This window comes from Halichoeres trimaculatus, unplaced genomic scaffold, assembly GCF_033239565.1.
Source record: "Halichoeres trimaculatus isolate MK-OKI-2021-1 unplaced genomic scaffold, fHalTri1.1 fHalTri1_scaffold_4, whole genome shotgun sequence".
Lineage (NCBI taxonomy): Eukaryota > Metazoa > Chordata > Actinopteri > Labriformes > Labridae > Halichoeres > Halichoeres trimaculatus.
Genome location: NW_027437182.1, coordinates 38,143,887 through 38,167,941, shown reverse-complemented (window position 1 = coordinate 38,167,941; position 24,055 = coordinate 38,143,887). Strand labels below are relative to the sequence as shown.

Here is a 24,055-nt window from a genome sequence, read left to right as displayed (position 1 = left end):
TGTCCATGATAGAGTCTCTGCAGAGAACATTCAGAGGACACTGGATCAAACTTTTAGCCTGGTTTTTTTTTTAGGGAAGCCAAATTAATTACAGCATTTACCTTGAAGATGATTATTTCACCTCTCACAGTATTATCATATAATTGTGAACTATAACAACCAGCTTGTCTCCTGGTACAGATAACCATGCGTAATTTTGCACGATCGACACACTTCTTGTCCAGGCACCAAAACTACCACAAATTAAATAAATGGGATCAGTTTTTAGGTGAACTAGTTTGGAGTATTGAAAATGTTTTATTATCTGTATCTGACACAGTGCGGGTTGGTCTGTCCCTCCATCACTTCTGCCTGAAACTAATGCAGACCCAGTGAGAGCTCCACTCCCCCTCAGTCTGTGACAGGTTCAGGTTCAGAATCAGGATCAAGATCAGGTTCACGTTCAGGATCAGGTTCAGGCTGGAGTCTGCAGCTTCTTTCAGAGTTCAAACACATTTTTAAAAATGATATGTCCATGTTTCTGGACCTGAATGGAAACATTTTATAATATTGTGGCTTCTGACAGGCAAAAATCATGGATAAATTAATCAAGGTATAAACGAAGGATGTGTAAATTAAATATTTAAAGTTCTGTTGTAGTTTAATTTTATCATCCACACTGCTGATGGCTGCAGTGATTTCTTTGCAAATGAGTTTTTTTTTTCTGACTCTCTTTAAGACTTCTTTTCCGGCTGCCAGACATCACAACGTTGTTTCTTTCTACCTATGTTGCTATGGCATTGTCAATCTTCAGCTCAGAGAAGTTCTCTTTTTCCCGTAATGCGTGTTGCAAATTCAGCAAGCTGAACCTTGAATATTTAGGGGCGTGCTGTTTAAATTATGATTGTTTCGAGCCGTCAAATTTACCAACAGTTGATCAGGCATACATTATGATTGGCCCTGGTACGCAGGTTTCATAAATTACTTGTGAATGTTGCTATAAGCTAATTTTTACACAATTCACACGCAAGATTGAAAAATGAGGGTCAATGTGTGTGTGTGTGTGTGTCTGTGTGTAAGTGTGTGTGTACTGTGTGTGTAATGTGTGTTAAGTCTGTGCACACAGCCTCCTGATCATGCTGATGCTGATGATGGTGATCATGATTACGATGATGGTGATGTATGATGATGATGTAGTGCACCCCTCACTGTGTTTGTGGGAGCAGCTGGTCTCATGGAGGTCAAAGAGGGAGTGATGGAGAGCTTCCTCTCCTCCAAACAAACACTTACCTCCTCATCCTGCTACAGACAGGACAGTCTCTGAGCATCGGTCCCCTACAGAGAAAGTCAATCTGTAATCTGCACCATTCCCAGGATTTTAATCTGCAGTCTAAGGTTAAGATTCAACAGAGTCCAGCCAGCAGGATGAACCAGAGCCCAACAGGACAGAGGGTCAAACCTTCAGTCACTAAAGCTGTTCTTTAGGAACCATGCAGGTTCCTGGGGTTCTTTGACAAGGAACTTGTTCCTGAATTTTGGAGACGAAAACACGATTCTGTGTTTAAAAGATAAATAAGGAGGCCAGGAGTGATCAAACAGCATCAGAGCAAGACCCAGAGCAGGAGCCTCTGCATAAATAACCCACATATGTGGCAGGGTACTGTGTACAGACACTAAAAACCTGAACCGTGTGATTTCTGTGGATGGTAACCAGCCTGCAGCAGGCCTCTGACAGGGAAATAACCAGCTCTGACTAATGTTACATTGATATGAGTAGCCCCACAGCAGACAGGTCAGAGGTCAGTGGTTGAACTCAGATATCTGCTGGGGTCAAGTTTCCTGCTTAGCTTTCTCATCTACCTTATCCTCCCCCCTTCTGTTTGAGCTGTATATTCCTTTCCACTGCTCACTCTTTTATGATCAAGTCATTTTTTTCTTATCGTGAAAGGCCAAGGGGAACTTCCTCTTTCATTTTGAAGTCAGAGGAGTACCTCTGATGAAGGATCGACACTAAATGTTGGAGCGCCATCCAAAGGGACACAACCTCTGAGGTCTGTTAGCACACCAGCAACAAGTATGATTTATCTGTGTGTGTGTGTGTGTGTGTGTGTGTGTGTGTGTGTGTGTGTGTGTGTGTGTGTGTGTGTGTGTGTGTGTAAGTGTGTCTGCCTGCTTCTGTCTTATTGTAACAGCAGTTTTCATTTAGGTTTGACATTTAGGACCTTCTCCCTACGCCTTTGATACCGCCATTAATGGTGCTATACTCGGAGTGTGTGTGCGTGTGTGTGTGTGTGGTTCACTATGCTATAATTAAATGTCTTCTACAGCTGTGACCCTGCTGAGCTTCAAACACAACTAATGAAAGAATATCCGCTTTTATCTGTCATGGCTGCTGAGGACACACACACACACACACACACAAACACACGCGCGCGCACACACACACACACACGCGCACACACACACACACACACACACACACACACACACACACACACACACACACACACACACACACACACACACACACACACACACACACACACACACACACACACACAACTCTCTCACAGACTTGGTGTTTGAGAGCAGCCTGCTCTGAGGTCTGGTTTACAGGCTGTGTGGTCCGATCACACAGTCTGATTGGTGATTGATTGCTCAGGCCTGCAGCAGTGAGACAGACGCTTTTTTCTTAACTGCCTACTACATACGACATGTAAAAGTACAGTAGTATGTAGTAGGCACTGCGCACTGCCTTCTGCTTTTGCATGTAGTCTGTTCTGTTGGGTCTGTTTTGTAGCATACTTCTCTGGTTTTCAGTTTCTGGAGGCAAAACTGCAGCTGAAGGATTCTTCTCGCCTTTATTATAAATGTACAAAACAAACCATTGGTAGATCTTGGTATTATAGTTATTTTATGGGGATTTATGGGGATTTAAAAAAAATAACTATTGGATATTTGTTGTAACTATTAGGAAAGTATTTGAAGATCAACAGCCCCACGCCCCCTGCCCTCCCACCCCACGCCCCCACAAGCTGCAGCTGCCCACCCACATACACATGACCACTGGCTGTTGATCTGCAGACAGCGCTGCACTTTCCACTGGATGCCTCGCTCTCACATGGCTGTGAATAGTTGATGATGACTTGTTATATGCTAGACTAACCTTGCAGAGTTTGCATTTTCCAACTCACTTTTTGTTTGTTGCTGCACTTCCCAACTCATATTTTAGCCTTTCCTCTTTGTTGTTTTGGCTCTAAATCCTCAAACCTGTTGACTCCTGGTCTGGCTCTGTTTATTATGCCAGTTTGTTGCTGTAGTCAAGTTAAGTACCATCTTAGACACGGTTTGTTTTATTTTGAAAGTCACTGGATGTTTTAGGTGGTTTCTGTGCACACCTTCCTGACCTGCTGGACCTTTTTTTTTTGTGAAACTGACGCGTAACAGCTCCGGCATCTCACATAAAACTGTGACCAGTCATAGACAGGACGAAGCCATTGTCACATGAACATAAAAAATAAATCAGGAAGGGGTTGACTTTTATTTTTAGAGCTGATGGAAAACCCGCTTCCATATAATCCAGGTGTGGTTTAAAAAAGGCAATTAGTGGTTTATATGGGCCTTAATGAATTTTAGAAGTTCTTTTATGACTAGAGGTGACAATATTTACTTGTTTCTTTCACATCACTTCATTTCTATGTCATCGACAGTCTTATGTTAGTGTTGTTGTTTTGTAGTTATAATGCTGACACATTCCAGGAGGTGGCGGTAATTGACCCAAACCAAAGTGCCACCTGTAGACCCACTCAGACAACAGCGTTAGCACCATGCATTGGGGGCTGAAACAGGTAAAAAAGAAGCCCTCTGATTGGACAGTCAGTCATAAGTAAATAAGAAAAACACCACAATCTGCCTTTGATATACTTTTGTGTGTGTGTGTGTGTGTGTGTGTGTGTGTGTGTGTGTGTGTGTGTGTGTGTGTGTAGGAGAGATGAGGGACATGAAGAGGAGAGGATGGAAGTGATGGATGGATGAATGAGAGCAGCCTCAGCTGGGTAAATGTCAGTCAGGATTAAAGTGTTGTGACAGACAGAAACCAGAGTCTCTGTCTGTCTCTCTCTCTCACACACACACACATAATCAGCACACACTCTAGGGGAGAGGGGGGGTTCTAACCTAACCTGAGTTCGCCCAATCAGTGGCACAGCTCAGCTAATGTGACTGATGAGCGCCCTTTGGATGTTAGTGTGGAGATTCAGAGCCCATCCCACTTTCAATATGGCTGCGCCAGCTGACTTACTCCCAAGATCTCTTTCAGAAGCAGATGGGTGATGTCAGTGAGACTATGTCCACTGATTAAAGAGACTATGGTGTGAGAGCATGACAGTGTCAGCATGAACAAAGTGGATTAATTTTTCTTTCTTTAGAGGAAAAACATGATTTTAAGATACTATCAACATCTGAATGATGTCCAAAGAACACAGAAGGAGAAATGATGAATCTGTTAACTTAGAGTTTCTACCAGAGCTCAGAGAGGATCATTGATCTGATCAGACTTCAGACTTTGGTCTTTAGTTCGGGACCAGAGGACAGGACTGAGGAGGTGGAGCAGAGAGGTGTCTGCATCCTCCAGCACTAATCTGACCTCCCTCTCTGTCTCTGTCTCCCTCTGTCTCTTTCTCAGCCAGTGTTTCCTGCTGAAGCTGGTTTCTGCTGTGCTGCAGATGAAGCAGCACTGTGAGGCTCTTAACTACAGCTGGGATTCTTCCTAACAAACCCTCAACAGCACATGAGGGAACTCTGCAGTTACTCTTCAATTAATCCTGCCTCTGCAGCCGCTGCTTGTGTGTGTGTATGTGTGTGTGTGTGCTTTAGCTAACAGAGACAGATAAAGCGCTTACTCACACAGACTCTTTTTAACAGCGAGTGCCAAGAAAACAACAAGTTTTCCCTTCAGCTGCTTGCTTAATTCTGCCCGATTGATTTGGCACCAGCCCTGGTGGAATAATGAGAGCGTGCAGCCGTCAGACAAACACACACACAGCTGCTGAAGAGAAACAACGGCCGGAAAATGAGATGATAAAGTTGCTACTCATGAAACAAATGAGAGTGCTGACTTTCCTGATGTGTGTTTTTGTTGAGGGTTTTTTGGAGGGTGCCTGTTTGCTCCTCTCAGCTCCCTGTCAGCTTTTCTTTAGTAGACTCATCTGTCTCTTTTAGACTTCAGGGCTAACCCGGATCTTTGGCTCTTCTTCTCCACCCATCCCAACATTCACTCTGCCTCCATCCCTACCTCCAGCTGCTCCACAGCTCCAAATGCTGCTCTGGATACTTTTATGGGAAAAGACCACTAAGTTCATACATGAAGAATATTGATGAGGGAATATCTCTGCGCCCCGATGGCACTGAGCGCTGACGGGAAGGCTCTGCATCTCTGGCTTGGACAGCCTGACAAATCCATATATCATTCATTCAATTGGTGTTCAATTGTGAATCAAAATACAAAACATTGGAAAATAGACATTTTCCATTTTTCCTTCTTGAAATGAATGCTAAAGAAGATCGGTTTGTTTTTCAATATTCTGTTTGGTAATATAGATCAAATAAAGGGAAGTTGAATTCTAAAGCTTCTCGAGTAGCTCTTTATCGTCCTCTGAACACTTCCTGTCAGCAGGAGAGGAAACATTCAGTCTGTTTAAAGACAAACACAAACACACACATCCAACACAAAGGTGTCAAAACTGTTTGATTCTTTAATCAAACAGTGTGTGTGTGTGTGTGTGTGTGTGTGTGTGTGTGTGTGTGTGTGTGTGTGTGTGTGTGTGTGTGTGTGTGTGTGTGTGTTTAACTCTAACAGGCCCTCCTTTGAAAGAAAGAGCAGACAGGTAGCTCCTTAGAACTCAACATCCTCTCTTCGTGCAGCAGAGTCAGAACTGAGCCTTCCCTCAAATCTGTCGTCCACTCACAGCAGCCCTCTCGCTGTCCTCATCTCCTTCATCATCATCATCATCATATTCCTTAGTGTGTATCTATATCTGTTGATAAAGATCTGCTCTGTAGAGCCACACACTCCTCTGTGAGGTGAAAGTTGAGTGTGCAGTCCTCTTTCCACCGTAAACTCCCCTTTGGCTCCAGGTAAGAACATAAACCACCTGGGATACCTGGGAGTCAAATCATGTAAGCCTCTCTCTCTGTCAGGATGTGAAGGAGGCCTTGAGCTGAAAATCACCAAGAAAAGCCCTCAGACCCCTTCAGGCTGCACAGCAGGACCAGAGTCCTGGCTTCACCACACGATGGAGGATGAAGAAGAGGGGACCGAGCACTGGACTCTGAGGGACACCTGAGAAAAAAGGGGGGGCAGTAGGGGAGGAGCAGTTGTTGGTGGAAATGAACCATTTCTGGTTGGTGAGATATGATGTCAGCCAGGTGAGGACATTGTTGTTTAGTTCAAACACCTCATGAACAGATCATAGAGCATAAATGTATTCTCCTGTGGCTGTTGGACTGTCTTTACTTTCTTGAGTGACATATCTCCACACTGCTGGCATTGAAGCCACAGAGCTGCTACTTCTAGGCTAAACTACTGCCCAGTATATGATTGTTTTTGCGTTTTGAATGTCCCTGCAGAGTTACCATAGGGTGCTGTAAAGTGGATGTTATTGCTGTAACATGTCGGGTTGAGCTAATGTGCTCTGTAATGATGGGTACTAAATTAGGTACTTTTATAGGTACCGACAAGTACCGGGTATCAATTCACGTAAAATCAAAAGGTACCATGTTTAGGTACCTAAATGCATCTTTGTGACTTGAAGGGAGTGGAAGAGTAGGTGATTTTCCATGCTGAACATGAACACAGCATTACAAGGTTATATATTGAAGAATAAATATGTTGAACAGAAAAAAAAACATCTATTGTTAAACAAATTGATTTTTTTTTTTTTGCCACATAAACACAAAAAAGTGCTGAAAGTTGGTACTGTTGAGTACTGATACTGGATGCCCGGTACTGTATCGTTTCAAATGTGAAAGGTACCCATCCCAAGTGTTCTGTAATAAAGCTGAGTGTGGCTTCTGCTCCACATCAATATTCCAAACCCTATTTTATTATTCATCATCATCTATAGGAGGCTGGAGCACTCAGAGCGCTCACTCATACTGACCAGCAGCAGCTTTTGCTCAATGGTGGTGAAATTCCAGATCACAGATACATTAAAAAGTAGGGATGCACCAGGATACCAGGATGGGATCGGTGGCGATCCAGCCCCTCAAAGCTGGATCAGGTATCGGTGGGAAAGGGTCAGTCCAAACTTGACACTGAGGCTAAACTATGATTAAGTCTACAAGGGATAAAATTTTACAATCAAATAGTCATTACTGTAAATTCTGGAGTAATTTTTTTAACCAAACTGCTGTTAAACATTTAAACACTTATAGTTTAAATAAATATCAACTTAAGTAAATTCATATGTACCAATTTTTGCCTTATACTCATAATATTACCAGTTGTATCCCACAGTAGAGCATGCAGGTTATTGTTTAACACTGGTATGGGATCAGGATCAGTATCGGTCGATACCCAAGGCCCAGGTATCAGTATCGGGAACAGAAAAGCTGGATCAGTGCATCCCAACTAAAAAGTGCCAAAATCAGCCCTAACACAATACAAGGTATGGGGATCCGGACATTACTACTTATTCAAAGTAAACTGGATGACCTGACTATGAACCTGGATCAATTAAATCAAGTTTGACCCCCTTTAATTTACGTCTACCTCGCTATATGCACGGTGGCGCAACGGTTAGCGCTGCAGCCTCACAGCAAGAAGGTAACAGGTTCAAATCCCCACCTCTGTGGGCCTTTCTGTGTGGAGTTTGCATGTTCTCCCTGTGCATGAGTGGGTTCCCTTCGGGTACTCTGGCTTCCTCCCTTAGTCTAAAAACATGCTCACCAGGTTAATTGAACACTCGAAATTGTCCGTTGGTGTGAGTGTGTGAGTGAATAGTTGTATGTCTCTGTCAGCCCTGCGATTGACTAGTCCAGGGTGTACCCCGCCTCTTGCCCAATGACAGCTGGGATAGGCTCCAGCCACCAGCGACCCTGAATAGGATAAGCACTTAAGAAAATGGATGGATGAATGAACTGTGTGTATCCATTGCCATCTTCCTCTGACAACCACAGACACACAATTCAATCCCTGTCTGATTGGAGGGAACAGATCTGATTACCTCTCATAAGACAAACACACACATAAACACACACACACTGAAAATAGAGTTGTTTGAGCTCAAAGATTCCCCAGGGAACAATATCATAGTAAATGGCTGTGGTGATTGTGCCAGATAGACTGGATGTGTGCATAATACCCACACCGAGGAGATAATGTGTTTGCTAATCGCACACCAGGGACACACAACCACACACACACACACACACACACACACACACACACACACACACACACACACACACACACACACACACACACACACACACACACACAAAGAGGCTAACAGCTGCACAGCTATAACCCTTAACCACTGCTGGCTGCCAACAACAGTGTGAAAACACCTCCCACACACATTCTCTCCTACACAAACAGCAAAAAAAAAAACAGCCATCACACCTGTAGAAATGATTACAGGTAAAAAAAAAATAAAACAGGTGACAACAGCAGAGCAGTGCTGCCAGTGACAGAGAGGGCAGTCAGAGCCATCTACGGCTGCAGTTTGGGTTGAAACTCAACTAAGAGGTCGATGTTTGGGTTTTAACTTATCTTAGAGGTCAAAGTTTGGATTCAGACTCATCTAAGAACGTGGTCACAATGGCAAACCGTACGGTTCTTCAGCACACTTCAGCCCTAAAGCATGTTTCGAATGGCCAGTGTGAACTCAACTGTCCCGTGCTTGTGCACAATTCACTTCCCCACTTAGGCACACTTCAAAGAGGTGGGTCTCTTCATGCAAGAGCACAAGCACACAGACAGCGCACGTGATCCATGACGTATGATTGCCACAAGCGCACCTCTCGACAATTATTTTAAATAAAGCAGGGGTGTTGGAGAGCTGTGTCGAAGCAAAATGACTTACTATAAGTCTAAAAGTCTCTAAAGTTGTGGCAGCGCTCTCTGTGTCTTATTGTGCTGACTCTGGTAAGATGGCGCTTCATGCAAACAGACAATAACGTGTGTTATACCTGCTAAAGTCTGGTTCATATTGGAGTAGTGTGACTGCTGGCCATACTCTCCAGGTGGGGAGCAGTGCTGCGGGGGGGCAATCATACATGAGCACTGCACAGTGCCAGATCACAGCAGAAGTAATTTAGAGTTCCCTCTCTCATAAATCAGGTCTGCAGTTGTTATGGTCTTGGATTTTGGTTGTTTTCTTCTTGTGTTGTTTCTCTCTTTTGCTCTCCCCTCCTTCTCATTTTCCAGTGTTCTGCGGCAGGAGGTGTGGCCAGCAGGTTTTTCCCTCTCTCCCCTCTGAGGCTGCAGCTGAGACACACCTGTCCCTCATCACCTTAATCACCTTCTCTATAAAGCTCTGGTCATGACTTCACCACTCTGCCAGATAATTCTGTTTCATTTCATGTTTTTCCTGCAGCACCTTTGGCCATTTTTTCTCCTGCCTGCCTGTCTGCCTGTTTCTTGCCCTTTCACCTCCATCTTGTTTTTTCGTTCCTGGATTTTTTAAAGAACTCTGAACTTATACTTTGGTTTGCTTCTTGTCTCCTGCTCTAGCGGTCCACTAGTTTGGATACATAACAGGTCGGTTCTTCTCACAAGTGCATCATCAGACATCCCCTGGCAGAGGACTTCAAAGGCCAAATTATAATATAAAATGATCGGCATATTATTGATTTGCTTGGCTATAATAGAAAACTTTGTTTCATTTTGTCAGTTGCAGGCGACACTTTGCTTAGCCACGCCCCCTTGGTAACTGTTGCTATCCTATGAAGCTTCCCCTTCTAGAATGAGAAATATGGAGTTTTTAGTGAAATCAATGAGTGTTATTCAAATATCTGAACAGATTCGTCAGATACTTTAAAAAGAAATAGCAAGAAAAGGTCTCCAGTATGTTTTAGAGAGATACATCTCCAAATTAAATGTTGGCGGAGTTAAAGTGAAATCAAAACAATTAAACTAAGAACAACAGTGTTTTTGTAGAGTAGGGGAAGTCGATACATTCTGTTTAAATTGAAATTAATATTCATTTGTCTTTCACTGTCGTTGTGGTTGCTCATTTCTATGGTGGCCATTCACAGGTGTCAGGTGGGCGGCAGGAAGCCTGGAACGTTTAAGACCCCCTCTTCAGGTAGGATAGGCAGTTGACCTACAATTTTCAGGTTTAAAATGAACATTGGGGTTTGCATGTACTATTAGCTATGACCATCTGACATCTAAATCATTTGATGACAAAATAATACATATATATTTTAATTCCACAAGTTATATAAATAATAGGAAAAGGAAAACATTGTAAAAATCGGTGAGGGTAGTGAAGAGATTACAAAAGAGAAAAGTATTGGTCTGTATGGAGCTGTCATCATGGTTGTGTTTTATAGACTTACTGTCAGTTTAGCAGTGTTCTAATTGCTATAAAATAACTGAAATAAATATTTTTGGAAGGAAAAAAAATTGGTGCATTATCCCACGTGACACAACCCTTCGGTGGCTGAAGTGGCCTGACTGATTGGAAATCTCCCGGCCTGAATTTCTTTCCCAGTCCGGCCCTGCCTTGAAGATCTGATTCAGAGCAGAAGATGAACTTGTGCTGTGAAATAAACACTGCTTACAGTTTGTTTGTCTGTTTCACAGCTGAGCTACAGGAGGAGCACCAACAGACCTCTTTTCTCTGAACCTTGTTTTCCTGTGCACCTCAGCAGAGCAGAACAGACACTCTGTAATCAGATTACCCACACTGCATTTCATCTGATACAGGCTTGTTAAAACCTTGAGCTGTGATGTCATAATGGTTTATTGCATGGTGAAAGGGAGATGTGGGATTCCTCTGAGTCAGACCTGCTTGCTGCTCCTCTCTGTGTCAGCAGGAGGAAGCTGACATGTTGGGGGGTCGGCCAGAGACCAACCTGTGTGCAGCTGCTGGACTCAAACTGACGTCTGACTCACTATGTGTGCTTACTGAGAAGTCTCTTCATTAGTAACTGTCGGCTCAGTGTTTCATTTCATGTCTAACATGTTCCTCTCTGTATCCCATCAGGTCCAGATTGATACATCTAGAGTGAGTGATCCCATCTCACCTGCAGCTCCTGAGCCATGCTCTGCAGCTGTTCACAGATAGTAATGCAGTTAATGAGCATGCTGCTGCTCCTGACACTCTGCTCTCTCTTTCTGTTTGGGATCACTGTAAAAAGTATCATCACTAAGGATTCTAATCCACACACTGATGACCTGAAGGGACGACCACACTCAGAGGGAAACATCCAGTACAAGATTTGAGTCTTCAGGACATCAAGGTGCCGTTTATAATGATCAAAATATCAGACATGGACAGGTGAGGTCAAAGAATTGGGGAGGCATTACTGAAGTCACCTCAGGTCAGGCAAATGCTAAAGGTCAAAGGTCATCTCTGCCTCCTCACACTAATTCAATAAAGGCCCTTCAGTTGAGGAGAAGAGGTCTAAGAAGAACAACCTCGTGAGAGAGAGTGTGTATGAGGGATACACACACACACACACACACACACACACACACACACACACACACACACACACACACACACACACACACACACACACACACACACACACACACACACTGATGAATGTGTGACATCCTGCAGTCCCACAAGCTCTTTTTATTACACAGAAAAGTGAAACAAAGACCCCAGATTAAACAGCTCTCCTCCACTCTGACCCATTACTCCCTCTCTCCCAAGAGAAAAGCGAAGGAGGAGAGTGAAAGACAAAGAGCAGGAAGTGGAAGAGGAGGGAATCTGTTGATGAAGAATGAGAATGGAAGCACGAGAGGAAAAGGTGGAAGAAAATAGGAAAGAAGAGAAAAGCGAAGGAGGAAAAGAGACGATTCCCAACAGGCAATAGAAACTGGTGTTTGTGTGTGTGTGTGTGTGTGTGTGTGTGGACAAGGCTTGTGATTGCATTTGACTTTCATCATCACCCTGCTCTATGTGTGTGTGTGTGTGTGTGTGTGTGTGTGTGTGTGTGTGTGTGTGTGTGTGTGAGAGAGAGAGAAAAGAATGACCCAGATCTGAGGGGGGAGAGTATCCTGATGTTTTTTTTTACTATCACTCATGTTAAATGATCCAGATCAGACCCAGACCCAGACCCAGACTTGGATCTGGTCATTGTGTCTGATCAGACTCAGCTTTAGAGGACGTCTGCATCATGAAAACATGTTCTGTGTTTTTTCACATCTTAGGGTTCATCTTCATCTTCAATAGCCTATTTTTCTGTTTAAGCATCACTTTCCCTGCACCTGTTTCTGCTGAGTCTCATCTTTCACTGCATCTTCACTGCATCTTTCCCCACTGAGTCTCAGTTTCACTGTGTCTGTCCCAATTTAGTCTTAGGCTGTGTTCAGACTGTAGCCCTTAATGCTCAACTCCGATTTATTGCTCAAATCAGATTTTTGTGTTTAGCTGTTCAGATAACACCTGTAATGTGCCTGACTGCAGACTGTGATGTGAACAGCTCACGCTTCAGAAGTGACACGCATGCTCAGTTTAACATGAATGACATCACGCACAGCATGGTGTGATGAGGAGCAACAAGCAAAGAGATAAACTGTGCTTCACAATGCTGGAAAGTTTGTTTCCATAACGCAAAACCTGATGTTACAGCAGCTCACCTTGAGTGAGCTCTTATTAAAGTAATTATGGCTACATTTTATTTTTTATAAACCTTAAGGCGGACGCTCTCTCCCTCACCGGGGTCTCTACCCCGCCAGGGCCTGCCCCCCAGCGGAGTCACCTGCCACCCTTGGAAGTTTGAGTTCATTTTATTTTCAATATAGTGTCAGGTCACAGCAGAAGTAATTTAGAGTTCCCTCTCTTATATATCAGGTCTAAACATTTTTTTTTTTAATTAACAGACTAAATAGTCTTATGTCATAATCTAGTTTTCATTTGTACTTGTTGGGCTCACATTTTTTCTTGCAGCACTTTACCGTGCAAGACAGAGCATGTGATCTTTAGTGCACAATCACAGAAACACACGTGCGCACATTTACACACACACAGACAAGCTCATTCCATATAGTGGAGAGAAAACTAGGAAAACAACCACAAGAATCACCTTCCAGCTCTTTCTTTGTGAAAATGCATTACCCCATATCCTAGGGGAAAAACACTGGAGACTTAGTTTTACTGTATCTGTTAACACTAAGTTATAGTTTTACTGACCCGCTGAGTCACAGTTTCACTGTATTTGTTGCCACTGAATCCTTGTTTTACTGAATTTATCACCACTGAGTCTCAGTTCCACCATATATGTCACCACTAAGTTATAGTTTTACTGACTCACTGAGTCACAGTTTCAATGTATGTGTTACCACTGAGTCTCAGTTTTACTGTATCTGTCACCACTAAGTTATAGTTTTACTGACTCACTGAGTCACAGATTCACTGTATTTGTCACCACTGAATCTCAGTTTTACTGTATTTTTCCCCACTGAGTCTTAGTTTCACTGTCGCTATTTCTAATGTGAATCAGATTTACTCTATCTATCATCACTGAGTCTCAGTTTTACTATATTCATCTTGACACACTAAAGTCTGCTGAAACCTGCAGTTCTGCAGCCCCATTAGCTCTAACTGATCTTTCTGTGATATAATAACAGTCACATCCTTGTATTTCCTGGGTACAAAAAAAGACTTGTTAAGGAACCTGATCTTTTTGAGCTCATTTTAAGGTGTGAGAACGTAACAGAGAAAGGGAAAGACAGATAAAAAGGGTGAGGGAGAGACACAGAGAAATGCTCAGGAGGTAAGTACTTCTTTCCCTACATATGGAGAGCAGTCTGAATCAAGAACATGATCTCCATTGCAGTCGAACAATACTGTCTCTAAATAGGACATGAGAGGCATACAGCGCCGCTCCGTGTGCACGGGGGGACCCATGCTTGTTTGCAGGGGCTGGAATGTGCTGTAGACTACGAAGCATCTGCTGCAGGTGATAGTGTGTGTGGGTGTGTGTGTGTGTGTGTGTGTGTGTGTGTGTGTGTGTGTGTGTGTGTGTGTGTGTGTGTGTGTGTGTGTGTGTGTGTGTGTGTGTGTGTCCCACTGGTGTCCAGAGTTTGTACTACATCAATCAGCAGCTCATTCACAGTGATCGTGCTGCTTGGGCAGGCAGGCAGGTGGCAGTGAGCAGCTGGGTGATGGCTTCAGACCTGGCCCCTGGAATCATCTCTGCTCTGAGACCACCACGCCTGCTCTCATCCACCTGCTAGCTATCTGCCTCTGGAGCTTCAACACACCTGGATCTGTTTGCTCCTAACCAACCACAACATCCCTGCACCTGCTGCAAAGCAAGATGCTGCACAGCCATAACCCCGCATCTGTTAATCATCTCTGCAGCTCTGCAGCTCTGCAGTCAAACATAAATCAAACATCTACCCACAGAAAGTAAAGCAAACCAGCAGCAGGCCAAGGTGACAAAGATTTGATACCAGAACAGAAGACTGACTCTGTAACAGAGTGATACCAACACTCAATTCTTCACAATTCAGTGGTTCTAACTAAGAACTGGAACAAACTGACACTAGCCACAAGGGAGACGCTAATATAAATGCAAGTGTTGTACTGAGGATTTTGCTTTCATTTCCTGAAATAGATACTTAATAAAAAATGTAGAGACAAAACTGCATCAAATCTTTGGACTGCTTGTCTGCTTTAAGCGCTGTACACACAAAAATATCCAGATGTATGAATCTGTGTGCCAGCATGAATACAAGCATATTTCCTTTGTTTATCCCAACCAGCATGGAATTACCGTATGTTCCGCACTATAAGGCGCACCAAAAAGCCTTCACTTTTCTCAAAAGCTGACAGTGCGCCTTATAATCTGATGCGCCTTATATATGGATCAATATTGATTAATCATGGCTACTGTAGTCAGGGGGCGTCGCCAAAGTAACAGCAGTGAGTGGTAAGAACCAGTAAAGAGGAATTCTGCTAAGTGCTAACATTAGCTCACAGGCTGGCCCAGGCTTCTTCTCTTGTTTATTGTTAGAGCAATACAGCGCCCCCCAAAGGTCTGGCATTTGAACTGATCTCTGGAAACTGCTTTTGTGGATGGCAGAAACGGCTTCGTCTTTACAGCGCACTTTTTTTGAAAACGGCACAGAAAATAGTTGGATAGGAAAATGTGCGGCTCCGTGTGGATGTAGCCTGAGTTTGACTGACTTATTGACTGTTTTGTTGACATTTCCTTTAGCGCAGCTCCATCTAGTGGATGCATAACGCAACCCCTAGCCACTACTATAGCTTCTACTCTATGCGCCTTATAATACGGTGCGCCCTATATATGAAAACAGTTTTCAAATAGGCCAGTCATTGAAGGTGCGCCCTATATTCCAAAGCGCCTTGTAGTGCGGAAAATACGGTAAGAGCACATGTTGGTGTCCCCGACCCCTCCCTGTTGACGCCAACATTTTAATATGCAAATCATGTGTGAATGAACCAGCAACCTGAGAGTTTTCTCTCTGCATGATCAGAAAAATTTAAAAAGAATGAGTGAGACGAAAATAATAAAAAAAAAATCATTAAAGGTGAATTAGAGTTGCAACTCCAATTGGAGTGAAGTTGAGGCATGCAAAAGTGTGCTTTTTGGCACGCTGTCCTCAAGCATAAGTATCAAAGACAAGAGCAGCGACTGGGAGAGTGTGTGAGTGCACCATGGAAAAGGTGAGGCAGATAAAGACATTTAACTCTTTACACACAGGGTTATTAACACGAGTACTTTACACAGAGACAATCAGGGGCTTGTTAGAAAGATCTTGAGCTGGAGTGCTAATTGTCTAATAAGTCTAGGTCAGGCTCTTTGATGTTCACCCTTGAGGGAGAGGCCTGGGGACTTAAAGAATAACTTAAAAAAAAATGTTGAGCTTTAGTTTCACAAGCAAAAAACATCAAGTCCCAAGGCCACTGACTAATGATGCTGCGAAGATGGGATAGAATTTGGGGGCACACATGCTCAGTGCATGGATTAAAATTAAAGGCTCTGCACACTGAGTCAGTTTTTTTGAGGCGATTTTTGGATCCATACACCAAAAAAAAAAAGAAAAAAAAACTTACGCACAGACTGACAAACATACTCAAGTCTTCATCATCTAAACATAGCCCAAAATGTGCAAAGAAAATATGTCAGAAAATGTGATTTTGGAAGTAGCCTACAGCATCTCTGAATAGTCAAACTCCCCAGGATATGAGCTGGGCAGATGTGACAAAAAAAAAAAAAAAACTTGTTCGGAAAAAAAAAAATGATGAAAGAAAGTTTTGGAGTGTGCAAACATGACATGGGATTGAAATTTTTTTGCTTAAGTTTCGGACAAAAAAAAACAGACTCAGTGTGCAAAGAGCTTCAAGAAATTACACCAACAAATTGACTCACCAAGAAGCCACCTATCATGCACAGTAGCAGCTTGTAGTCTGGATTACCCTCAGGAACCCAAAGTGTCTGATGAGTTAGTTGTCATCATGGTCCTGTAAATCCTCTCTGTCTCTGAACAAGCGCTCTCTTCTCATTCCACCATTTACAGAGTCCTCTAAATCTGATAAAGCAGTCGTTGTTTTGATGCTGTTTTAACGTCACTCTGCGCATGCTCTTATATACACTAAGGTAACTGCGTGGGTGTGTTAGTTGTGTTAACTGTTTCCCTACATCACCTCTGAGTATCCCCAAAGGATCAACAGCTGTGGAAACGTGTGTATGCCAGCCATGAAGTTGGCGTTAGGCACCGCACATTTCTACAGTCAGGGCCTAAGGTGTCAACAGGAGTCAGTAACTCTTAGCCATGCATGACTCTTTGGGTTTGTAGATCTTTGCACACCTGATGTGTGCTGTCTGCTCACTTTTTCAGGAGGAGGAGCCTCATATCAAGGGTTCCTGCAGCTTTTACATGCTCACAGAGAATTTCTTGTTGTATAGAGATAAGACCAAAGTCTGAGCCTGAACCAGGTGTGTCTACCAGGAAACTCACAGGCCTTCAGACTCTTCTTCCAGGAAGCTTCCAGATGAGTGTGAGTGTGAGCCTGAAACCAACTTCTTATTCAGTTTTAGCTGGAAAATGACCTTAACAACAATGTCCAGCTTTCATTTTTTTTTTTCTAACAGTGCCCCTTGCTGGCCATCATCATTGTGGTCTTAAGAGTTCCCACATTATGCTCCTTTTCTGCAGTTTAATATGGATCATTGATGTCTTCATGAAATGGTAGTAACATGCTTTGGTCCAAAAAGCCAATAAATCAAGCACAGCAGCATTGTTTCCAGGCTCTCATAGCCCCTCTGTTCAGAACATTCTGATTTTGTGGGCGTGGCCTTTGTAAATGAGCCACCGCTGATACCGCCCCGCTCTTCCGCGTCACTGAGAGCGGTGCCACAAGCCCCGAGTGCACAATGTTTAGAAAACAGCGAAGCTTGTTTACTGTAACATTACAGGCTAAAACAACAGGCAAACCGCGGCTAAAGTTAGCACCCTGATGCTAACACAGAGACAGGGGGACACCGAGGAAAAGCTCTTCCATCTGCACTAGGGTTGTCACGATACTAAAATTTTCAACTCGATACCGATACTCAGGAAAATATTCGATACTCGATACTATTTTCGATACCACAAGGATAAATAAAAAAGAACCCAGTATTTAAAAGAAACATTTTTAATGACAAAAAATGCAAATATAACCTCTGTTGCAACATGTAACAATTAACAGTACCACACACACAACAAACAGTTGTGTAAAAATAAAGTTTCAGGCCTGAGCACACACTGAAGATATTTTTAGCAAATTTTTGCCTGATTTATGCACTGTCCACTAAAAACAGCCCTGAGACCCACTTATGGGCCTCCAGCCACAGGTTGAGAACCACTGCACTAGTAGATTGTATTTGAAGCTTGATCCTTAAAAGATTGCTCACATCATGAACAACATGTGACCCAGGGAACCTCAGGATGAATTTATCATTTAGAAAACAGTAAGTGAGCAGCTCAGATGGACTGATGAACAATGCTGCATTTTGATTCATCAAAAGGTTGATTCGTCTTTTTAAGTCTCTGGGCTCTAATTTCGTAGACCAGGCGCAGGCGCAGGCGCACCTGCCCTGCGCCGGCCTTCGCCGTGCGCACAGGGCGTGACCAGCGCACTTTGCAAGTTTTCTGCAGTGCCAAGAGAGGCGCAGTACAGGCGCACATCAGCGCAGAGCTGCGCGTCCACGCCTCCCTCCGCGCAAATGGCAGAGAGGGAGGAGAAAAGCCGTGAGTGGGTTTAACACAGCCGAGTGCTGTTTTCACCAATCAAATGAGCGCCTCTCCTCGCCTTTAAATGCCCTGCAGCCGAGGCGCAGCGTCTGATTGGTCTGACTGATCTCCAGGACCGCAGAAACAGTGTTAGTAGCGGAGACGGTCAGAGCCGTTGTGCCTGCAGCAGGTCAATGAACAGCGGGGCGCATCGGAGGACACGACGCGCGTCACCTTGTGGGCCAGCTCCCGGGACAGATTTAATCTGTTCCTTTGTCATCAATAGGAGTACAAAATGAAGAGACAGTTACACAGCTGGCTTATCCATTCAGAATACTTTGATCCACCTGCACTCCTGGTTTGTCATCGCCAAGCAGAGCCTTTGGTGATATACTGTATACTCTCCCAGTGTCTCCGCCTCATCCTCCATACAATAATGTACTCCATCTTTTTAGATCACGTTAAAAATAAAGACTAAAACAGAGAAATATGAGAAATCACGGGTAAATCCTGAGTGACATACAGTTATTTCGTCTCTTTGTTCTTCGTCTTTTCTCTCCCTATTTTCTTTGAATTAAATGAAATGAGAGAACCAGATATATACACAGTATCAGATGTTAAGGCTGTTTATTGTTTAATTGTAAGATGTGCATAAATCTTCCAGCTGACGGCTTTAATCTGACATCAGATGTGACGGGACAGATAATATATCAGACGGTTATATTAAATTGTGATTGCTGTGATTGTTTTTTGCATTAAAATGTGCGTAACACTCTGTAAACCTGCCTCTGAGGCTTTGATGACATGTGCGCACATGTGTGCCTGTCACCAAATTACAGCTGTGTGGGGTGCGCTCCGCCTTGCGCTGAGGATAGACCAGGTTGGAGCTGGCGAGCTTTCAGCGCACTTTTTTGGCACGAAATTGTCTCTGTGCCAACATGAATCTGCTGACACCTCCCCCTGGTGTGCCGTCAACTCCCCCTGGCGCGCCGTCACACCCATCTCTGCGCAGACGGTCTACCAAATTGTCAAATTGGCAGCGCACGGTGGTGCGCCGCACGAAATTAGCACTGCGCAGGCTGCGCCAGGCTTGCGCCCCCTGCGCTGCGCCACGAAATTAGAGCCCTCTGTGTTCATTTAAAATGTGCTCATGAGCTATCAAGACACAGTTTGAAATATAAAATCACACATAGTGACTGACGATCTCTCACTGTCTGCTGGGATGCGTGTCTATCTGCGCCTTTACGCACGCCGGCACAAAGAGAAGCGCGCGTACACGGAAAGTGAAAGTTTAAGTTACACAACCATCCTATAATTATGTTTTATAGTGGTTATATGGTATTGGGGGTTTCTAGTGGGTATAGGGTGCATACCTGCGTATCTTGTATATTATACAACACGACCTCTGCGTCCTCTGTGCTCCTCTGCCTCTGATTTGAGCGTTAGAAAACGGAGGCGTGGCATGAGTGCGGGTGAAACCATCCAAATGTGTGAGTCTCACGGCGAATGCGTGACAGTTGGCAGCCCTGTTTGTAATCATTAACGTTACGTCAGCCTTTAATCGCTCGTTGCGGCTCACGGCTAACAATAACACGCCCAACACCGCCTTGCAGCAGTGTTTGCATACTGGCTTATTTGTGTCCTTCGGTTTTCCAAGCTTGTTAGCCTCGAAGGCAAAATACCTCCAAACAACACTTTTACCTTTTTCATTTTCGACCAAAACTGCTTGACTTGGCCCGCCTGCAGCAGCACCAGCCATGCTGTTTTGTTATTGAGTGCGTAACGGGGAGGGGGAGGGAGCCTGCTCTCGTGTGTGTGTGAGGAGGCAGCGAGAGAGCAACGCGGCGTCAGCGGCTCGGCATCTTTGAAAAGTCTGTTAGCACGAAGATGAACCTGTGAGGAGTTTTCTCATTCACAGTCAGCTCAGGCTTGTCTCCTGATTATGACACGTTCTCATAATTTGAGTTTGTGTTGATGTCCCTGATCATGTGACCTCCTCTCATCAGGTGTCCTTACCTTTCCTCTTGGAGTCTCGTCTGACGCTGCCTGGTCTGACCGCTGGCTGGAGCTCTGTCTCCGTTGACATCCTCAGGCTGGGCTGGACTGGGCTCCGCTGGGCTCCGCTTGGCTCCGAGAGTCCGGTTCACACACAGCGTCAGTGCCGGCTGTGTGAGCTTGGGCGCCGGGTGTGTGAGTGGAGGCGCCAGGTGTGTGCGTAGGCACACAGGCTCATGGGAGAGGGACGGGCTTCAGCCCAGACACGACATCCCACACACACCTACAGAGAGCTGCAGAGAGAGACAGAGAGGAGGGTGAGTTGGACTCATGGTGCTTTTCTTCACCCATCTTCTGCAGGTGTCACAATGAGCTGGTTCCTCAGTGCAGCCTTGAGCATATGTTGCCTGTGGTAACAGACATGAGAGACCTGCTGTAATCTCTGTTTCCTGTCAGTAACAAACCTCTGCAAGGACTCAGCCTGAGGAACACTCCCATCTGTTCTAAACACTTCCTGCTGCATCATGCAAAAAATATCAGTGCAGGTTTCCAAAGCATGATCAGAACGTGGTTTCAGCTAAAAAACACGATTAGCAAAGATTTCTCCCTAACCCTGGTCAGAAACCGGCAAGGATGAGCTTACCTCACAGTCCCTGAGAGCTGATTCACTCAAAACACACACACTTCAAATGGCTGACATGATGTGTACCTGAAACTTCAGCCCACTACAACAGCATCTGTCATCGTTTCTGCTAGCAGAGGACAATCACACTCACTCTAGTCTGCATTCAAAACTTGAGAGCCCTGGAAATGCCAATGAACATAGCATTTTAGCCACATTGTTAACCAATGAAAAGCTACTGGAAGCTTAAATTTTCACCACATTGTCAACCAATAAAATAATAATGGAAGCTAGCATATTAGCCACATTGTCAACCAGTAAAATGCTAATTAACGTTACCAACTTTTTTCAGACTTAAATGAAAAATACTGCAACACAGCCAACATCACGTCCACTCCTTGCTACTTTGTAGCAGAGTCTGAAATGGACTGCTTGCACTGGAGATTTTAGATGTGGGTCAATCCTGTCCTTTTTTTTTTTTTTTTTTTTTTGATACAAAACCAAAAATCAATATAATATTGGTAACATCCGTGGTGCGTGGTAATGTCATTTTTTGGATTATATGAGAGAATCCCCACACACTGCAAAACATGCCATTCATGCTCACAGTCTTAGCCCCTAATCCCTGCTCTCTTTTTACCTCACGCGCTGAGCGGCACACTTGTTACTCCTCTCTGGGTCCCTGCGGTCCCTGCAGGGCCCCTCCAGCCTCTACATTCTGTCTTTTCTTCTCCCATCTGCCGTTGCTTCACTCTCAAGTGTTGACTGGCAGCAACAACCACAACTTAGTAGCCAAAAAGCATCTGAATCACACTCTAGCCTTGTCGCCTGAATGCCTGAGAAACACACACACACACACACACACAGACACACACACACACACACACACACACACAGACACACACACACACACACACACACACACACAGACACAGACACAGACACACACACACACACACACACACACACACACACACACACACACACACACACACACTGACAGGCAGACGGCAGGCTAACTGCTTTCTGAGGTGAAAAGAGAGGGGGAGACAGCTGCCAGTCTGCTTTAAATAATGAATGTACCTTCTGAGCTGCTCCTAACCTCTGCTCGGACTCTCAGCCCTGACCTCTGTGTCTCTACCTCTCAGACTAAGAGCAGACTGAACAAACTACAGACTGCAGCTTTCTAAAGAAGGGGGAATCTCTCCTCCTCCTCCCCCTCTTCCTCCCTCTCCTCCTCTCCTGCATGGTGTTACTGCACCGTGAATAGGAGGCCCCTGAGCCGCAGGCGAGTACAGATGAATTGAGAGGCTTTTAATTTGCTGCAGACAGAAGAGAACAGGGTCCATTTAATTCTGCCAGCCGAGGCCATGTCGGCAAAATGCTGACAATATTCTTTATCAGGTCCAAACACACTGGAAAAGTGTGAGTCACTCCAATTACAGGCATTATCAGCTGCACTGTTCCTGCAAATGGATGGAGAGGGAGCAAGTGTGAAGAGAGAGGTTAGAGGAAAGAACAGGGGGAGACAGGGAGGGGTGAGGTAACATAGAGTGGGTGAGGGAGAAAATGAGCAGGGGAGAGAGAAAGCCTGAGGAAGAAAAACAGAAAGAGAAAAGGAGTTTTCCAGCCCTGATCATGTCCCCCCTCATCTCTGCTTTGTTCCTCTCCTGGTGCTGGAGTCTGTCAGGCAGCGTCTGGAGCTTGTGTTGAGAAAGGCAGCATTTCTATTCCTTCACTTGGACCCTAACAGACACCTTCTAGAAAGCTCCTTGCCACCTTAAAGGGAGAGTTCCCCTTTTTCTAAAGAGGGTGTCAAAAACAACACAGAGGCTAAGCAAAAGAAATCAACAAGGCTTTAATTTGAAGACTTTTCCCACTCTCCCAAGCCATCAGACCACCTGTTTTTGGTCTTCTAGCTGGATGGGGGCGCTCAACCCCTTTGTGGCCAAATTGTTGAAAAACACATGCCAAAGTGCACCCGTAGGAACCAAGATCTGCGCTAAAGTGCCCGCTTTGCGACCAAATCACAAACTTGAACGCTTTTTTGGTTGGCAAAACACAGCAAACTGGCCCCTTGAGTAATTTAATTTTGGGTGGTGAAAACATGTGCTCCATGTGCGCCGTGCTGTGCCATGAGTCTCAGACATAGACTGAATATAGAGTGAACAGCATCGTACAGTTTTGAAGCCAAAATTCCCCTATCACAGCCACCATTATTGTAGCAGTTGTGCAGCCAGAGTCTGCGCAGTAAAGACTGAGAGGGATTCTGGGAGAATTTGAGAGGAGCCAGGTGACAAAAATGATACTTTTTTTTTCTACCGCAAGTCTAATCACTTATTGACTCTCCCTCCCTACATTTTTTACAATACGCGATAAAAATGCACAAGAACGGCAGCTGTCAATCATTGTTAAACGTGATGTAAAACCTCATTTTTAACCTCTAATAATTAATAAAAACAATACTTATCAGAAAACAAGAGGACTTGAATACAAGGCAGCCAAATGATACCTTTGAATCACCACAGCAACCGTACCTGAGAATCATTTCTACGAGGTGTAATAATTTTTTAAAGTTTGACCACAGCCCATCTGGAATTCACTGGAGAGCCAGATTTTTTTTTACCTATACTGCAGCCAGCCACCAGGGGAAGCAGTTTTATTGGCGACCTCACTTCGAGCCGAGCAAGATGACATCCATTTTATTTACAGTCTATGGTCCCAGACAGCGACAGGTCGCTCATCTGAATGCGAAGACCAAGGGCTCTGATTTCGTGGCGCAGGGGGCACAAGCCTGACGCAGCCTGCGCAGTGCTAATTTCGTGCGGCGCACCGCCGCGCGCTGCCAATTTGACAATTTGGTAGACCGTCTGCGCAGAGATGGGTGTGACGGCGCGCCAGGGGGAGTTGACGGCGCACCAGGGGGAGGTGTCAGCAGATTCATGTTGGCACAGTGACAATTTCGTGCCAAAAAAGTGCGCTGAAAGCTCGCCAGCTCCAACCTGGTCTATTCTTGGCGCAAGGCGGAGCGC

General features: G+C 44.5%; 1 protein-coding gene across 6 annotated transcripts in view; it reads right to left on the bottom strand.

Moving 5' to 3' along the window:
- The window catches only part of dab1a (DAB adaptor protein 1a), a 381,277-nt gene that overhangs the window by 42,140 nt on the left and 315,082 nt on the right, over positions 1-24,055 (bottom strand). For all 6 annotated transcript variants that reach the window (XM_074668250.1, XM_074668251.1, XM_074668253.1 and 3 more), the window contains one exon: positions 20,423-20,694. In XM_074668250.1, the coding sequence (XP_074524351.1) occupies positions 20,423-20,492 (70 nt within the window). In that variant the 5' untranslated portion in view covers positions 20,493-20,694. The remainder of the gene's footprint in view (positions 1-20,422; positions 20,695-24,055) is intronic.